At 53.2% G+C, this 17,133-nt stretch overlaps 1 protein-coding gene across 4 annotated transcripts; it reads right to left on the bottom strand.

Annotated features, from left to right (window-relative positions):
• Positions 1 to 1,153: 1,153 nt before the first annotated feature.
• ARRDC2 (arrestin domain containing 2) lies at positions 1,154 to 14,808 on the bottom strand. Of its 4 annotated transcripts, none has more exons than XM_064280964.1 (8): positions 11,071 to 11,647; positions 10,917 to 10,983; positions 10,530 to 10,677; positions 9,555 to 9,657; positions 9,204 to 9,460; positions 8,672 to 8,834; positions 8,294 to 8,451; positions 5,530 to 7,949 (listed from the first exon to the last, which is right to left on the bottom strand). In XM_064280964.1, exons 1-8 carry the CDS (start codon positions 11,342 to 11,344, stop codon positions 7,896 to 7,898), a joined length of 1,224 nt encoding a protein of 407 aa, XP_064137034.1. In that variant the 5' UTR covers positions 11,345 to 11,647; the 3' UTR covers positions 5,530 to 7,895. The 4 variants fall into 4 exon arrangements, with proteins under 4 accessions (XP_064137035.1, XP_064137036.1, XP_064137034.1 ...); XM_003413021.4 differs by lacking the exon at positions 11,071 to 11,647 and adding an exon at positions 14,347 to 14,803 and having other exon boundaries at positions 5,548 to 7,949; XM_064280965.1 differs by lacking the exon at positions 9,555 to 9,657 and having other exon boundaries at positions 1,154 to 7,949; positions 10,530 to 10,699; positions 11,071 to 14,339.
• Positions 14,809 to 17,133: the final 2,325 nt, after the last annotated feature.

The raw sequence follows: 17,133 nt of genomic DNA, 5'->3' as shown, positions 1-17,133 counted from the left end.
GACTTTTGTAAGAGAAAGAACGAATAGGCATGGGAAGTGAAACTTTTGATTTTTAGATGCTTACTTTAGTTGTTGTTACCTGTAATGGCTGAAAGGAAATTAAGAGACATTATGCCACAACTGAGGGGAGAAAAGCAGCATCTGGAGCGGTCTGGGGCAAAAGTCTGGTTGATTTAATAAGATGATTGACAGGGGGCCAGGGTCTGTGGTTCCACCCAGCCACGAGGCCTGAAGCCATGTGCATATGAATAAGAAGATAGTCAAGGGGTGGAAAAGATGAAACTGGAATGTTTTAAAAAGGGTTATGTGTTTAGTTGAATGTACTATGGACTCATAGCAACTCTATGTATAACGGAAACACTGCCTGGTCCTGTGCCATCCTCACAATTGCTCTTATGCTTGAGCCCATTGTTGCAGCCATTGTGTCCATCCATCTCGTTGAGGGTCTTCTTCTTTTTCGCTGACCCTCCACTTTACCAAGCAGGATGTCCTTCTTCAGGGACTGCACCCTCCTGACAACATGTCCAAAATATGTGAGACAAAGTTTTGCCACGCTTTCTTCTAAGGAGCATTCTGGATATACTTCCAGGACACATTTGTTTGTTCTTCTGGCATCCCATGGCATATTCAATATTCTTTGCTAACACCATATGTCATGAATTGAATTGTGTCCCCCCAAATTATCTGTCAATTTGGCTAGGTCATGATTCCCAGTATTGCATGATTGTCTACCATTTTGTCATCTGATATGATTTCCTTACGTGATGTAAATCCTATCACTATGACGTTTATGAGATGGATTAGCAGCAGTTACATTGATGAGGACTACAAGATTAGATAGTGTTTTAAGCCAATCTCTTTTGATACATAAAAAAGAGAAGCAAGCAGAGAGACATGGGGGACCTCATACCATCAAGAAACTAGAGCCAGGAGAATAGTGTGTCCTTTGGACCTGGGGCCCCTGTGCTGAGAAGCTCCTCGACCAGAGGAAGATTGATGACAAGGATTTTCCTCCTGAGCCGACAGATAGAAAGCCTTTCCGTGGAGCTGACACCCTTAATTTGGACTTGTAGCCTACTAGACTGAGAGAAGAATCACTTGTGGTATTTCTGTTATAGCAGCTCTAGGCAACTAAGACACCATAATTCAAAGGCATCAATTCTTCTTCGGTCTTCCTTATTCATTGTCCAGCTTTCTCATGGATATGAGACGATTGAAAACACCATGGCTTGGGTCAGGTGCACCTTAGTCCATAGAATGACATCTTTGCTTTTTAACACTTTGAAGAGGTCATTTACAGCAGATTTGCCCAATGCAATGCATCGTTTGATTTCTTGACTGCTGCTTCCATGGGCTTTGATTGTGGACGCAAGTACATGATGTTGCTTATTGGCCCAGTTGAGAAGCTTTTTGTTTTCCTTATGTTGAGGTGTAACCCATACTGGAGGCTGTAGTCTTTGATCTTCATCAGTAAGTGCTTCAAGTCCTCTTCACTTTCAGCAAGCAAAGTTGTGTCATCTGCATAACAAAAGTTGTTAATGAGTCTTCCTCCAATCCTGATAGAGTCCAGTGTCATGGACTGAATTGTGTCCCCCCCAAAATACATTAACTTGGCTAGGTCATGATTCCTAGTATTGTGTGATTGTCCACCATTTTGTCATCAGATACGATTTTCCTATGTTTTATAAATGCTATTTCTATGATGTTGAGGAAAAGGGATTAGCAGCAGTTATGTTAATGAGGCAGGACTCAATCTACATGATTGGGTTGTGTCTTGAGTCAATCTATTTTGAGATATCAAAGAGAGAAGTTAGCAGAGAGACATAGGGACCTCATACCACCAAGAAGCAAGAGCCAAGAGAATAGTGGCTCTTTTGGACCTGGGGTCCCTGGGCTGAGAAGCTCCTAGTCCAGGGGAAGATTGATGACAAAGACCTTCCTCCAGAGCCTACAGAGAGAGAAAGCCTTCCCCTGGAGCTGATGCCCCGAATTTAGACTTGTAGCCTACTAGACTGTGAGAGAATATACTTTTGTCGGTTGAAGCCATCCACTTATGGTATTTCTGTTTTGGCAGCACTAGATAACAAGACATCCAGTTTCACAGATTGGCTCAGCATACAGATTGAATAATTATGGTGAAAGGATACAACCCTGACACTTTTCCTGACCTTAAACCACTCAGTATCCCCTTGTTCTCTTTGAATGACTGCTTCTTGGTCCATGTACAGTTTCCCCATGAGCACAATTTAAGTGTTCTGGAATTCCCATTCTTCACAATGTTATCCATAATTTGTTATGATCTACTCAGTCAAATGCCTTTGCATAGTCAATAAAACACAGGTAAACATCTTTCTGGTATTCTCTGCTTTCAGCCAGGATCCTTTTGACATCAGCAATGATGTTCCTTGTTTCACGTCCTCCTCTGAATCTGGCTCAAACTTCTGGCACTTCTCTGCCAATGTACTGCTGCAACTGCTTTTGAATGATCTTCAGCAAAATTTTACCTGTGTGTGATATTAATGATATCATTCAATAATTTCCACATTCTGTTGGATCACCTTTCTTTGGTATAGGCGTAAGTTGGCCAGTTAGTTGTCTTCCAAATTTCTTGGTATAGACGAGTGAGCACTTCCAGGGCTCCATCTGTTTGTTGAGTATTCCGTCAAGTCCTGGTTCCTTGTTTTTCACCAGTGTCTTCAGTGCAACTTGGATTTCTTCCTTCAGTACCATTGGTTCTTGATCATATGCTACCTTCTTTAATGGTTGGATGTCGACCAATTCATTTTGGTACAGTGACTCTGAGTATTCCTTCCATCTTCTTTTGATGCTTCCTGCATCGTTCAATATTTTGTCCATAGAATCCTTCAATATTGCAACTCAAGGCTTGATTTTTTTTCTTCAGTTCTTTCAGCTTGAGAAATGCCAAACTTGTTCTTCCCTTTTGATTTTCTAACTCCAGGACTTTTGTACATTTCATTATAACACTTTACTTTGTCTTCTGGAGTCACCCTTTGAACTCTTCTGTTCAGCTCTTTTACTTCATTATTTCTTCCTTTCACTTTAGCTACTCTATGTTCAAGAGTAAGTTTCAGAGTCTCTTCTAACATTCATTTTTTGTCTTTTCTTTTTTTCCTGTCTTTTTAATGACTTCTTGCTTTCTTCATGGATGATGTCCTTGATGTCATTCCACAACTCGTCTGGTCTTTGGTCATTAGCGTTGAATGCATCAAAACTATTCTTGAGATGGTCTCTAAATTCAGGTGACATACACTCAAGGTTGTATTTTGGCCCTTGCAGATTTGTTTTAATTTTCTTCAGCTTCAGCTTGAACTTGTGTATGCGCAATTGGTCTGCTCTGCAGTCAGCCCCCGGCCTTGTTCTGACTGATGATATTGAGCTTTTCTATTGTCTCTTTCCACAGATGTAGTAGATTTGATTCCTGTGTATTCCATCTGATAAGGTCCATGTGTACAGTCATCATTTCTGTTGGTGAAGAAAGGTATTTGCAATGAAGAAGTCGTTGGTTGTGCAAAATTGTATCATTCGATCTCTAGTGTCGTTTCTATCACCAAGGCCACACTTTCCAACTACTGATCCTTGTTTGTTTCCAACTTCCGAATTCCAATCATCAGTAATTGTCAATGCATCCTGATTGCATGTTTGATCAGCTTCAGACTGCAGAAATTGGTAAAAATCTTCAATTTCTTCATCTTTGACCTTAGTGGTTGGTGTGTAAATTTGAATAATTCTTGTATAAACTGGTTGTCCTTGTAGGCGTGTGGATATTAGCCTATCACTGACAGCGTTGTACTTCAGGATAGATCTTGAAATGTTCTTTTCGATGATGAATTTGAGGCCGTTCCTCTTCAATTTGTCATTTCTGGCATAGTAGACCATATGATTGTCTGATTCAAAAATGGTCAATACCAGTCCATTTCAGTTCACTCATGCCTAGGATATTGACGTTTATGCGTTCCATTTCATTTTTGATGATTTTCAATTTTCTTTGATTCATACTTCCTAATTCCATGTTCAGGTTATTAATTTTTATTAAATTATGTTAATTTTAATTTGCAGCTGTTTCTTCTCATTCTGCCTAGCACCACATCAGCAAATGAGGTAGCCCTGCATATTCCTGAGCCCCACCTTAACTCTCCAGAGTCAGGAAATGTGCATTTGAAAAGACATGCAGACCCACCCAGAACTGCTGAGAGAGCAGGAGGTTTTCATTTGAAGAAAGAACCTACAGAAGAAAAAAAAAAATTACTCTTTTGCCTTTTGAGTTTCAAACAAGCGGGTTTGCTGCTGTTGGATGCATCAAGGCAGGAAGTCAGTGGCCATCAGAAGAATCCCCTTCCAGAACTGGTAGATAAAGACAGCCAGCAAGTAGACAGCCTGTTATGCTCACCTGGGTGGCCACCTGGAACCACTCAATGAGTGGAAGTGAGGGAAGTGCAGCAATGACGAGATGGGCTGAGTTTGAACATGTTCCATTGGGACCTGTTGACCTAGTCCATGGAGGGTAGGGATCAGAGAGAGTAGGGACTGACTGGTCTCAAGTTCAGGGAGTTGGGTGGACTCCCGAGCCCATAGATGGTTCCCACTGGCCTAGCCCACATGGGCTAGGGATGAACTGACCAGAACCTGACCCAATGAAGAGAAAGACATTTGACACCGTGAGCTGGTATAGATTGCTACAATTTGATGGCTTGCTCTGGACTAGACTTTGCTTATGCATGCAGATACTCAAAGCTCCAACTGGAACAGAAGATTCATGAGCTGAAGGAACATGCTCGCCTCCTCAGAGTACAGGTTTGATAGGGTTGGGCGATGTGAACATTGACTCTCTAAACTGGGGGGAGATAAAGACATGAAGTGACTGGTTTATGTACTTTCATGGATGTGTTCATACTCAATGAGGGGGACAAGGGAGGGTCTTTGCTGAATAGAGTCCTTTTTTCCTGATGGGTCTGGGGAAGAGAAGGGGGGGGAAGAGGCTGATAGCATTATATAATTCAGTTGTGAGTATTGACTGTTAACAGGGTTAATTGTGATTGTAAAAACTGTAATAAAGAAGCTAAGGGGGAGGCAATGCTGGACTGGAGGACTGTGGCCGAACCTGAAGTCCCTTAAAGGTTTTGCTATGCTGATACCTCGTGAGGCTCAGAGCAAGGAAATAATCTTCTCAGTTAAATTTTACCAGACACCAGAGAGGGTGAAGAGAAAATGAACTTTTGGAGAACGCGGCCAGATCAGATGGATGCCTGGAGCAGACCTGAACGGCTGGTACCCGAGTTAACTCACCCTGAGGACTCTTTGCCCTACTGAAGGACTAATTGTTAACTACCTGAAAAAAAAACCAAACCTGTTGCCGTCAAGTCGATTCCAACTCACAGCGACCCTGTAGGACAGAGTAGAACTGCCCCATAGTTTCCAAGGAGCACCTGGTGGATTTGAACTGCCAACCTCTTGGTTAGCAGCGGTAGCACTTAACCACTACACCACCAGGGTTTCCAATTATTAACTACTGGTAACTAATTGCTAAAACCAATTGTTTTGGACTGGTAAAATAATGGTGGGGAGGTTAATCCTCCAAGTATGAGTGGGCCAATGGCTAGAAGAGCCAGGGGATAGCCTACAGTGCAATGAATTACTTTATATGGCCCTTCTAGCCACAGTCTTTATAACTCCCACCAAATGACTGGGTGGTACTATGCAAATAAGGTGCGTGTGGCCCACCAAGGGGATTAGATAACTTGCTAATAATGTAAATAAGGTGCATGGAACCCTAAAAAGGGGATTGGTCAGTTTTGCCATCCCGCTAGGCTTACAGGGAGACACAGAGATAGAGAGAGAGGAGTTGTAACACGAGAGAGGCGGCAGAGGCAGCAGAACCAGGAAGAGAGGGAGAGCTGTAACACCAGAAATGGCAAGCAGCAGCAGCCACGGAAATGGTGGGAGCAGGACCAGGACATGGCAGGAGACTGGCATGAGACTGCATGGTGGGTTTCCTGGCCCACAGAGCGAGAAAGCTGAGAGCCTTCAGGCAGGAGGCTTGCTGGTGGAGTAGGGTGCCTTGCAGGTACTTGGTGAAGGTAGGTTTGGCAATCCATGGAGCTAGAACTGTAGCCTCTGGGCCGTGGCCTTGTGGAGGAACGAGGTGCCTCTGCACACTTAGCAGCAGAGCTAAAAGAGCTTTCCTGCACTTGCCGAGTAGGGTAGAAGTCAGGCTGAGGGACTGAGGGCCAGGGAACAGCTGAGAAGAGGCTGGCCTGATCAAAGAACTGTATCATTAGCATTCTTCAACCTGTTACTTCTCTAGTAAACCTTTTAACTGTGAGGATGGTCTCTGAGTTCTGTGTAACCATTGCCAGGAATTATCGAACCCAGCAGAGGAGTAGAGTGCCGTGGGAGGGACAAGCTAGTATCAAAATTGGTAAAGATGGCGGAGAGAGGAGGCATGTCTGACCTCTGCCTCACAGGAATCAGCCTTGGGCTTGATTCTCCTTCCCCTTTGTAAAGTTAGAGAAAGTCAGACAACACCCTTGCCATGCCATTTTTACACCCAGCTTAGTCTCCCTGTTCGCCCTGAACCAGTGACCGCCCAGCTCTGAGCCTCAGCTTCCCCTACTGAACAACAGGCGCCTCAATACTCCTTAGCCTAGAATTCAGTCCTTGAGCTAATAGCCCAGGTGGGACTGTACTGACAGTCAAGGCCAGACCAGCTCCCTTGGAAGTTTTAGGGAAAATAAACCAACAGGTCCCATCTAGCTCCTTCTCCACACTTTTATTTAAAAAAAAAAAAAAATGTACAAAAGAATACAGTTTTAAAAGGTTTATGAAAAATGCTGAGCCCTAGGCAAAGGCCCTGCCCCAACCAGGACTGGGACTCTGCAGTTGGGGCCTTGATCCAGCTGCCCCTTCATGCTTTGTGCTATCAGGACAAAAGGGTCCTCCGGCTGGCCTCCGTCCCCAGGGTGTATGGCCTGAGCACTCCCATGGGGCCCTGCACCAGAGTTAATGCTCTGTAGTCCCCTTCTTGAAATTCTTCAGACTCTTTGAGCAGGGGATCCCTGCAGTTTCATTTTGCAAGTTATGTCATCAGTCTTGTCTGTCCCCCCTGAGTCTTTGTTTCCTGCTTAGGTGGCCCTCGTACCTGGAGGAACTCCTGGGTAGTTGCAGCCCAGAACGGGAAATTTTGGCCTTCAAAACCTAAAGCCACTAGCCCTGTCACTCACAGTCCCCACATCGCCCCAACAACCTGCTCCCCTGAACACCTCACTCCTGGGCCTTCTCTCCCACTGGACCTCACTGAGTGGCCTCGACTGAGGCACTTGCCTCTGAGTCCCCAGTTCTCTCCCCTAAAATGAAGGGGCTGGGCTCTAAACTTCGCTCAGCTCTGACTTTCTCTGACCTCTCCCTTTCACTTGCCTGCCTGTTGAGCTCCTATTCATACACCAAAGCTTCAGCTAAAACACCCTTTCTTCCAGGAAGCCTTCCCTGTTCTCCCTCTGGACTTCCCCAGCCCTGGGGTCCTTCTGGTCCCATAAGACTGGAAGTATCTGTGTCTGATTCCTGGGTCCACCCTCAGGAAACCCTCAGACTAGAGGCTTCATAGGATCCCCAGCACTGACCACAGACTAGGCATAGACATATTAAACCATCATTCGGATCCTGCACTTGGCATTTAGATGCCTCACGAGGACAGCCAGTCCACATATGTTAGATTTCAGCCCAGCTCTGCGTGATTTCAGAACAGACTGTGGCCAATCTGAGACTCCATTTCCCCAACTTCAAAGCAGTCAGGTTGGCTCATCCTTGCTCCAGCCGCTCCCCATGTCTGCAGTGGCCGGGAACAGTATGCAGCTTCATCTCTCAAGGTGTCCACTTGCAGCTCAGCAGGTCATACAACGGGGTATGATGGCCTCCGTGGGTGGGTGAGGGTCCTCCTGAGAGAAAAATTCCCATCAGGTCTTGGAGGAAACTGGAGGCTCAGAAGCACCCCCTCCCTGCCCCACACATCTCCTCCCAAATCTGACCTTCTCGGACTTATCCCTCTCATTTGTCTGTTGGTTCATCTCCCATTCATCTGCTAAAATGCCCTTTCCCCAAACCCCACACTCACCCAGGGAAGAGGCGACCAAGGGGTGACACCTAAAGCAGACTAAGGTACCAACGGAGTCTGGGTGCTGAGGTATGTATAGAAGTTCTTCATTAACATTTAAAACCTGTCTCCTATATCTCCCATCTGAAAACCCAGAGGCATAGGGGGTTCCCGGAGCCCCAAGCTCACCTCAGAGTACAGGGGCGGTGGGCAGTAGCGGAACTCCTGGATGTAGGCGAAGAAGGGGCCTTCGAGGCCTAGGTCAAGTTCTGGCAGTAGCGGGAAGAGGTTCTGCTCTGCAGTAACCACCTCCTCATCTGCCACCACCTCTGAGTACTCAGGAGGAGCTAGAAACGAGAGCAGGGTGGGTGAGGCTGGCAGAAGTGGAAGGGAGCCTGGGGTGAGTGCCGACCTGGGCTGTGCGCCCTCAGGGAGGTGACTGGGACTCGGGGTGGGGGGTGGTACTCATGACTGTCATCATGATCAATGGGAGGACTAAGACTGTGGGGGTCGACTTGGCATCTACCCCTCTGTCCCCCGTCCCCTGCAGCAGGACTTGGTGCTTACCCTCAGGCCGCTCCGGCAGGGTGCCTAGCCCCCAGTCCAACAGGAAGCTGGCACGGCTGCTCACACTGGACGAGCGGCTGCCGAAAGGGTGCAAGGGCACGGTGCCAATGACCAGCGGGAGCTCCAGGAGCAGCTTGGATGTACCTGGGATGTCCACGCAGACCTGGGAGAGAGCCATGATGGAGGGCATCCAGGCAGCCTCTGCCACGCCTGCTCCCCTCCCCTCCTTCTACACAAGAGGTACTTCCTGACCCCTCATCCTTGTGCCCAGGGAGACCAAGGCCCCAAGGTCCACCTTCAAAAAACTCCATTCTGGGAACAGACACAGACCTAGGGAGCAAGCTGCAATGGAGGAGCCCAGGTAGCCTCCCCCATGCACGTTCTTCTCCTTTTTTTCTACAGAAGATACTTCTTGACCCCCCCTCCCTACGCTCAGGGAGACTGAGGCTTGGGTTCACCCTTGGGAACCCCAGTCCAGGGACAAAGAGGATGCAGCGCCCCCCTGCTGCTACGACCAGCAAAATGCACTAACCTTGAGGGCATAGTCAACATGTAACACGCGGCAGTGCAGGATGGAAGGGCCCACAGGCGGGATCCGCAATGCCCGGCCCTGCCACAGCGTTCGCCGCCTGGGGCCCACAGGCTCCCCCACCAGGCTGGCCACCACGGCCCGCTTCTGCTTGCGGGCTCCTCGCGCCATGAAGGTCTGTGTCTGGACGACGGCTGCCCGTGGCAGCACGGGGCGTGTGGTGCCGTTGTCAATCTCAGCAAAGACAGGGATCACCTCGCCTACAGCAAAGAGGGGGGTGCCTCAGTTTCCACAACCACAGCCCCAACCCTGGCCCTCCTATTGATCCTGCCTGCCCACCTGCTACCCAGCTACCTGGTGTGTAGCCCTTTCGGTCTATTTTAACCGAGAGGGAGACGAGGCCTTGGTTACAATACCAGGCCCGGGCGACCTTCTCCCGTGTACCGGCCTGGGGTGCCTGCCAGGGTGGAGGAGAGAGACACGAATGGGTCACTGTGCAAACTCCATGGAGCCCCCAAACCTCTGCCACCAAAGAAGGACTTTGGGGGAGGAGAGCACAATTTCTTTTCAACAATTTTGGGACTATCTGTAAAACGGAACCATGGATGTTGTGGTCAAGTCAAGTCAACTCAACTCTGACTCACGGTGACTCCATGTGTGGCAGAACAGAACTACGGTACTCCACAGTGCTTTCTTGGCTGTGATCTGAATGGAAGTAATTTGCCAGGCCTTTCTTCCACAGTGCTGCTGGGTGGGTTTGAACTACCAAACTTTAGGTTAGCAGTTAAGCGCAAACTGCACCACCCAGAAACCTTTACTCAAGGATACAGTCCACCGTATAGATTGAAAATGAAATAAATAAGCCAAATACTTAGGGCGTAATTAGTGCTTAGTAAGCTGTTACTGGAGCCCCAGAGCGGCGCAAACACTTATGCTTCCTAAAGGTCACAGTCACTGAAAACCCTATGGAGCAGTTCTGCACACATGGGGTTGCCGTGAGTCAGAATCGACTTGATGGCAACTAACAACAACAAGCCCTTGTAGTTGCCAGCTCTGGCCTATGCATTATTTTGCAGACAGGGCACCTGAGGCTCAGAGAGGATAAGACACTTGCCCAGAGCTACACAGCAAATTGGCACGGAGGTAGGATTTGCACCTGGTGCCACTGGACTCCAAGTGCTTTCTGACACCTGCCTTCCTCCCTCCTAAAGCCAAGCTGTCACCCCGATTTGTGCAGGGGGTAAGTGGGTGAGGAGCCAGCTGGAGTCCCCCAGCGGCCAGGTCGCTGCCTACAACACCCCCATTACAGCTTCTGGGATACCTACATACCAGCAAGGCGGGAGTGTTGATATCCACAGGCTCGATGACAGTGAACACCTTCCTTGCCCGCCGCGCGGGGGCCCAGGGCCGGTGTAAGGTGGCTTTGATGCTGTAGCGGACGCTGCCGTGCCTGCCCTCGAAGGACGTCACTAGGGTCCTGGGAGCAGAATGGAGAGGGCCTCAGGGGCAAGATACAGAGACACTTAGTGGGGTCCAGAGACTGGGGCACTAGAAAGACACTCAGGGGTGCCCCAGGGAGACAGTCTTGGAGCTCAGAAGTCCCCTTAAACAAACAAGCAAACAAAAAACCCCAAAGCCATTGCCTTCCAGTCGATTCTGACTCATAGCGACCCTGGACACCCCCAAACCTGGAAGGGCTGCAGACTTAGGACTTACGGGGGCAGCTGGAAGCTGAACGGGAACTCATGGCGCCCTGGAGGCAGAGTCGTCGTCTCTCCAGTGTCTGCGAGTAGAAGAGTGGAACTCAGGGGCTGCGAGGAGGTCCTGCCGTCGGGTGGGCAGTGCTCAGCCCCCATGTCGCTGGTCTTACCTGGCGCGAGGAGCGTGGCGCGGTGGCTCACCACCTCCACGCTCTCGCTGTAGCTCTGCGTGTACGCGGTGCTCGAACCCGCGCTGCGCGACTCGGTCCAGTGGACCTGAGCACGGCCCCGCGCGCGCAACCTCAGGGCGCCCACGCGCGCCGCGCTCGCCAGCTCCAGCAGCACCCGGCCTGCCATGACCTGGCCGCCGCTGAACACCGGCTCTGCGCCGGCGCTCGCCCCGTCCAGCTGCACCACAAACGCCTTCACCTTGTCGAACAACATCGCGCCCGGGACGCGAACCCGCGATGCGCGGACGCAGGCTTCGAACCCACGGCGCTGCAGCGGCGGCGACGACGACGCAAATTACGGACGCTACAGCTTTAGGGTCGCGAGTCCGCCCGGCGCGCGAAGGCGTCCTGACGAAGCCGGCGAGCGACTGCCCGCGCCGCACTCTCGCTACGCTTTTATAGGGCGAGGGCGGGGGCGGGGCGAGAAGCAGTCCCCGCCCCCTGGAGGCGCGGCAAGCGGCGTGGCTCGGACCAGGCGTGGAGGAAAATAACAAACAACAGCCGGCTCCAGTGCCCGCCCAGGGCCACGCCCCCGCCTAGGGCCACGCCCCCGCCCAGGGCCACGCCCTCTCCCCGGCCGACCAGGGGGAAACCGAGGCGTGGAGCGGCCGAAGCCAGGCTCTCGGGGACCCCAGCGGTCAAGCTAGGAAACTCAGACCTCCAGGCGAGGCCCAGGCCTGAGGTCGTCCAGATGAGCGAGCACCTTGCCCCTCGGGCTTAATCGTCAAACCGCCGCCACGTGCACTTTCAGCCCGTGCTGGGCGGGGCCTGGCCCCCACTCCCGGGCCCGAGAGTCTGGGCCGCGCCGAGCCTCAGTTTCCACCTCTGACAAGTGAGGGTGGGAGGAGAAAATGGGTGGGGTCTCGCTCTCCACGGGGCGCCTCTTGGCCACCCTACTCTCACCTAGGATTCGAACCCCTGCTCAGCTGGGTGACCCCGGCAAGTGACAATCCTTGGGACCTCAGTTTCCACATCTGCAGAACTGGGAGAAAATCATTCGTGACCCCAAAGCCATGATGCCACGGTCATCAACCTGTCCCCAACACGCTGCTACGCCTCGCCGGGCGCCTTTGCCCACCCTGTTCCTACTTCCCGACATGCAGTTCCGGGCTTTCAGCCCTTGGCAAACTCACTCATCCCCTAGGCCAACCCCGCACGCCGCTCCAGACACATCCAGCCTTCCCTCCCTCCCCTTCTCAGAGCCAGGACCAAGGGACGCTACAGGCCTGCTGTGCGACCTACGAGCGGTGCCCCTCCTCTCTGGACTCAGTTTCCCCAAGGGAGAGTCGGGTGGGGAGTTTTCAAGCAGCCTGGGGTTGCCTCCGCGCCGTTTGCAGGGCGTCGGCGCCCCCTGGTGGCGGCGGATGCACTGCTACTCAAACTCACTCCTACCCTGGCCATCCGGGCTGCGCTTGGCTCAGGCCACACCACAATCTCAAGGCCTCGACGCTACCGTGGAGGTGGAGCACAGCTGAACATGGTCACGCACAGCCCGGGGTGAGGGGCATCAGGGCAGGACCGAAGGGAGGATTGGGGTCTGGCGGTGTTCGGGGAGGCGCAGGGTTCAGACTGGGGGGCTGCCAGGAGGAGAAGGCACTGGGACCTTCTCCCAGAACAGGAAGCCGGAAGCACAGAAGGAGGCAGGGCCGAGTTTATTTGCTACCCCTGGGGAGACGGAGGTGGGGAGCCAGGAGGCTCGGACTGAGGCGGGCCTCCCTCTATCCGTTTCATAGAGGGCCCCAGAAAGGGGCAAGACCTCCCCGGGGTCACACAATAGCTCCACGGGCTCGGCCCTCCAGCGTTTTAAGGAAGTCGCCTGCGCTTGTCTGGGACCAGGGGGGCCGTAGGGCCACCGTGGCCCCAATGTTTCCCTTGAGCCTCCCCAGAAGGGAAGTGCCTCTGCTGTCCCTTCCTGCCCCACCCCGGCTGCCCGCGCCTCGGTTTCCACAGCTGGTTAGGGAAGAGTCCCCTGCCTGGGGCTGTTGGGACAAGGTTTCACGGTTTTGGGAAAAGTGCTGGAAAAAGGGAACTTCGAGGGGTCGGAGCACGCCCCCCCCCCAGCCGCCCCACCCATTTTGCGGATGAACATAGGCAGGTCTAGCTTAGGCTAGAGCGACTCAGAGAGGCCGAGGTCTCCCTGGCAGCCACACAGCATGAGCTGCAGTCCCTGAGCCACTCCTGATGAGCTGTGTGGCCTGGGGTTGGAGATGAAAGATTGAGGTTCAGAAGGCAGATACCGACAGGCCTAAGAGGCCTAAGACCCTGCCATGCTGGGCATAACTCCCAGACGGATGGTTCTCACCCCAAGCTTCTTCCCCTAGAAGAGCATTGAATCTGCCATGGACTGCCAAAAGAGGGCAAATATCTGTCTTGGAAGAAGTACAACCAGAATGCTCCTTAGAAGTAAGCATGGCGAGACTCTGTCTCCCATACTTTGGACATTTTATCAGGAGGGATCAGTCCCTGGAGAAGGACATCATGCTTGGTAAAGTGAGGGCCATCGAAAAAGAGGAAGACCCTCAACGAGATGGATTGACACAGTGGCTGCAACAATGGGCTCAAGCATAAAAGCGACTGCGAAGATGGCACAGAGTCAGGCAGTGTTTCCTTCTGTTGTACATAGGGTCGCTGGGAGTCAAACCTACTGGAAGGCACCGAACAGCAACAACAGAGGGGTATTCCTACATGCTCCCTGTAACACCACCAGAAACCTCTCCCCAGGGATGACCCCATAGCTACAAACAGTTCTGGATAAGGTGGAGGGGGGAGAACGCTGGTAGGACCTTCTTTGGGGATTAGGGACTAGGGCTAAAATGGGGCTTCTGGGGTCTGGCGACCCCACCCAAGGGTTCTCCAGACCCTGGATAGGCGGTCCCCGTGCACTGAGAGGGGTATCCCTACCAGATAACCTCTAAATGAAGTCTCCCAGCCCTGGCGGGGGAGTGTGCCGACATAAGGAGGGGGGTCTCAGCCTGGGGAGTCTCGGCTCTGCCCTGGAGGGAGGCTGCCCAGACGACCCTGGGAAGGTGGTCCTGGAAAAGAAGCCCTAGACGAGGTGGGTGTCCAGACTCTGGATAGGATGTCCTCACGTATGGAGAGCAGTCACCGACCGCACAACCTCTAAGTCGAAGGGCTCCTGGCTCTGGAGGACACAGGGCGCCCAGACCCAGAGCAGGGGGTCCTGGCCAAAGTAGTCCTGGCTGGGAAGCCGCTCACCTCGAAGCAGCAGCTGCCGCCGCCGCAGGTAAGTCTCGGCGGCCACGTAGTCGCTGGACACCGCGTTGACGCCCACGCTACGGCCCTCGAGCCAGTGCGCCGCCGCCCCGCCGCGCGCTGCCACCTCGAGCGCTCGCACCCTCAGTGGCGCCGCCGCCTCCAGCAGCACCCGGCCGCACAGCCGCTCGCCGCCACGGTACGAGCCTCCTGGGCCCCGGGCCAGCTCCAGCACGAAGCTGCGCACGCCCCAGGGGTGCATCGCGCCGGCGGGGTGCACAGCAGTGATGGTGAACCCGCTGGGGGCCAGGCCGGGGACGCAGCGGGGACAGTGCGCCCTGCGGGTGGCACTGCCCAGCACACAGCGTGGAGGGGCACGGCCCGGCGCGTCTGCAAACCTTCCGGCTTCGCGCCCCTCCTCGCGGCCCGGGTGCCTCCAGTTTCCTCAGGCCTCGGCACACTAGTACAGGCGCCCAGGGCCCTCCGCTGACTTCCTGGTCCCCGGGTCCGCCCCCGTGACGCGCCCGAGCCGCCCGCCTGCCTTGTTGACTTTGCAACCCCTTAGTGGGGCGTGATCTGTTTGTGCAGGGTCGGCTCTGTTGAATCAGAGGCAGCGGATGTGGCAGCTTGGCGTGGGCGGCGGCCACGGGGCTCCATCTTGTGGTCCCACGCATCCCCCACCCATTTGGCCGCTCCAGCCGCCCCTCCTTTAGTCCCACTCACCTCCAGACTGGTCCCCAAACACATCACGCTCAGGTCCTGCCCCTTGGCCTTTCCACTGGCTGTGCTGCTGCTAGGAAGGCCCCTCTTCTGATCTACTCTCCCAGCTCCACCCAAACGCCCCCTCCTGAGCCCCCCAGTCCCCTCAATGGCCACGTTTATTTCTTTACGACTGTTATATTTTTTCCGTTGTTCTGTGCTTACCGGGCCTCCCCCGTCAGACTGGGCTGTCCTCAAGGTGGACGCCGAGCCCAACCCCCTACCCCAACCCTAGGTCCAGAAGCCAGCCCAGCGCTGGGTTGAATGGTGCCCTCCAACTCTATAGGACAGCCCCCTTACTTTTCCGGACCTCAGTTTCCCCAGCCAGTCATTCAGTGGACACATTGAATACCTGCAGTATACCGGGAACAGGATGTAAATGACCACACAGACTTTTCACCAGAACCCGACCAGGTTAGGATAGGGAAACTGAGGCACAGGGAGGTGATGCAGCCTGCCCAGGGCCACCCAGTAGGGAGCCTTGGAGCTAGGCTTCAGTGGGGCTGGTATAAAGCTCTGGATGAGGCTTGTCAACTACTCAACGTCCCCCTTCCCCCTGTTTAAGTGATCAGGAGGGAGAGAGCATCTATTGAGCACCAACTGTGTGCCTGACCCTTTTTAGAGTTTCCTAGTTTAAGGTACTATCATCCCTGACCTTACAGATGAGGAACTGAGGCCCCAAGAGGAACAGCTGCTGCCCAGTGGCCCCTTCACAGTGGCAGAGCCAGTACTTGAACCTGGGTCTGCCCTGCATCAGTCACCGCCCAGACCCTTCTCAAACTGGTTCTTAGCGCCTGGTGCCACCTGGCTGCTGTATCTCCTTGAGCTGGTGGTCAATAACCTTATCAGGGGCTGCCAGGCCTGAGCTCCCCAGCTGGGCCCAGATTAGCCTCCCCAGAGCTCCACCTGCCCTCCCCCGCCAGGACCCAGCATCAGCTGGGCCTGCCCCCCTATGCTCCTGGCCTGCCTCCCTCCCTCCTCTGCCTGGCCCACCCCGGCGTGGACCTTCCCTCTTTGGCCTTGGCCCCCCCTCAGTCTGCCCCTCCCATGCCCCTGACCTGCCCCCTACCGAGGGCTGCCCCTAGCATGCACACCCCCCCACCTCAGCCTGCCCCTCCCTGCCTTAGTCTGCCCCCCCACCTCCCACCTCAGCCTGGCCCCACCTGCCCCCTTCCACCTGGCCTGTGCCCCTCCCACCCTTTGGCCTGGCCCCACTCCCACTTTGGCTCCCATCTCGGCCCCCACCTTGGCTTTCCCCTCCACCATGCCCCCACTTACCCCATCCTGCCCCCCACCTCAGCCTGCACCTCCCTGCCCTGCCCCCCACCTCAGCCTGGCCCCCTTAACCCCAGCCTGTTCCCCACATTTACCTTTCCGCCTGCCTGATCCCCACCTCAGCCTGGCCCCAGCACCCCACACCCAAAGTCTGGAGGGACCTTTCTGATTCTGTGTACGCGGGGGCCCTCTGGCCTGCCTGCCCCAGAGGGTGTCCCTAACCCCAGGATCCCTGCCATGTCCCTCTGCTCACAAACCTCTCCATGGGGTGCCCACCAACAAGTATGTATTCTTCTCTTTGACCTGTGGTCCCGCAGTTTGAATCCTGGTTCCAACACTCTCCACTGGGTGGCCCTGGGCCTCAGTTTCCCCGTCCTAACCCTGTGCAAAGGGATTCAACTGTGTGGATCATAACAAATTATGGATAATATTGCAAAGAATGGGAATTCCAGAACACTTAATCGTGCTCATAAGGAACCTATACATAGATCAAGAGGCAGTTGTTCCGACAGAACAAGGAGGTATGATTGGTTTAAAGTCAGGAAAGGTGTGCTGTCAGGGTTGTATTCTTTCACCATACCTATTCAATCTGTATGCTGAGCAAATAATACAAGAAGCTGGACTACATAAAGAAGCACGGTGCATCAGGATTGGAGGAAGACTCATTAACAACCTGTGTCATGCAGATGACACAACCTTGCTTGCTGAAAGTGAAAAAGACTTGAAGCACTTACTAATGAAAATCAAAGACCACAC

The sequence above is a fragment of the Loxodonta africana genome, chromosome 3 (genome assembly GCF_030014295.1).
Source record: "Loxodonta africana isolate mLoxAfr1 chromosome 3, mLoxAfr1.hap2, whole genome shotgun sequence".
Classification (NCBI taxonomy): Eukaryota; Metazoa; Chordata; class Mammalia; order Proboscidea; family Elephantidae; genus Loxodonta; species Loxodonta africana.
Note: the sequence above shows the minus strand (reverse complement) of the source record. Positions and strands in the feature narration are given on the sequence as shown.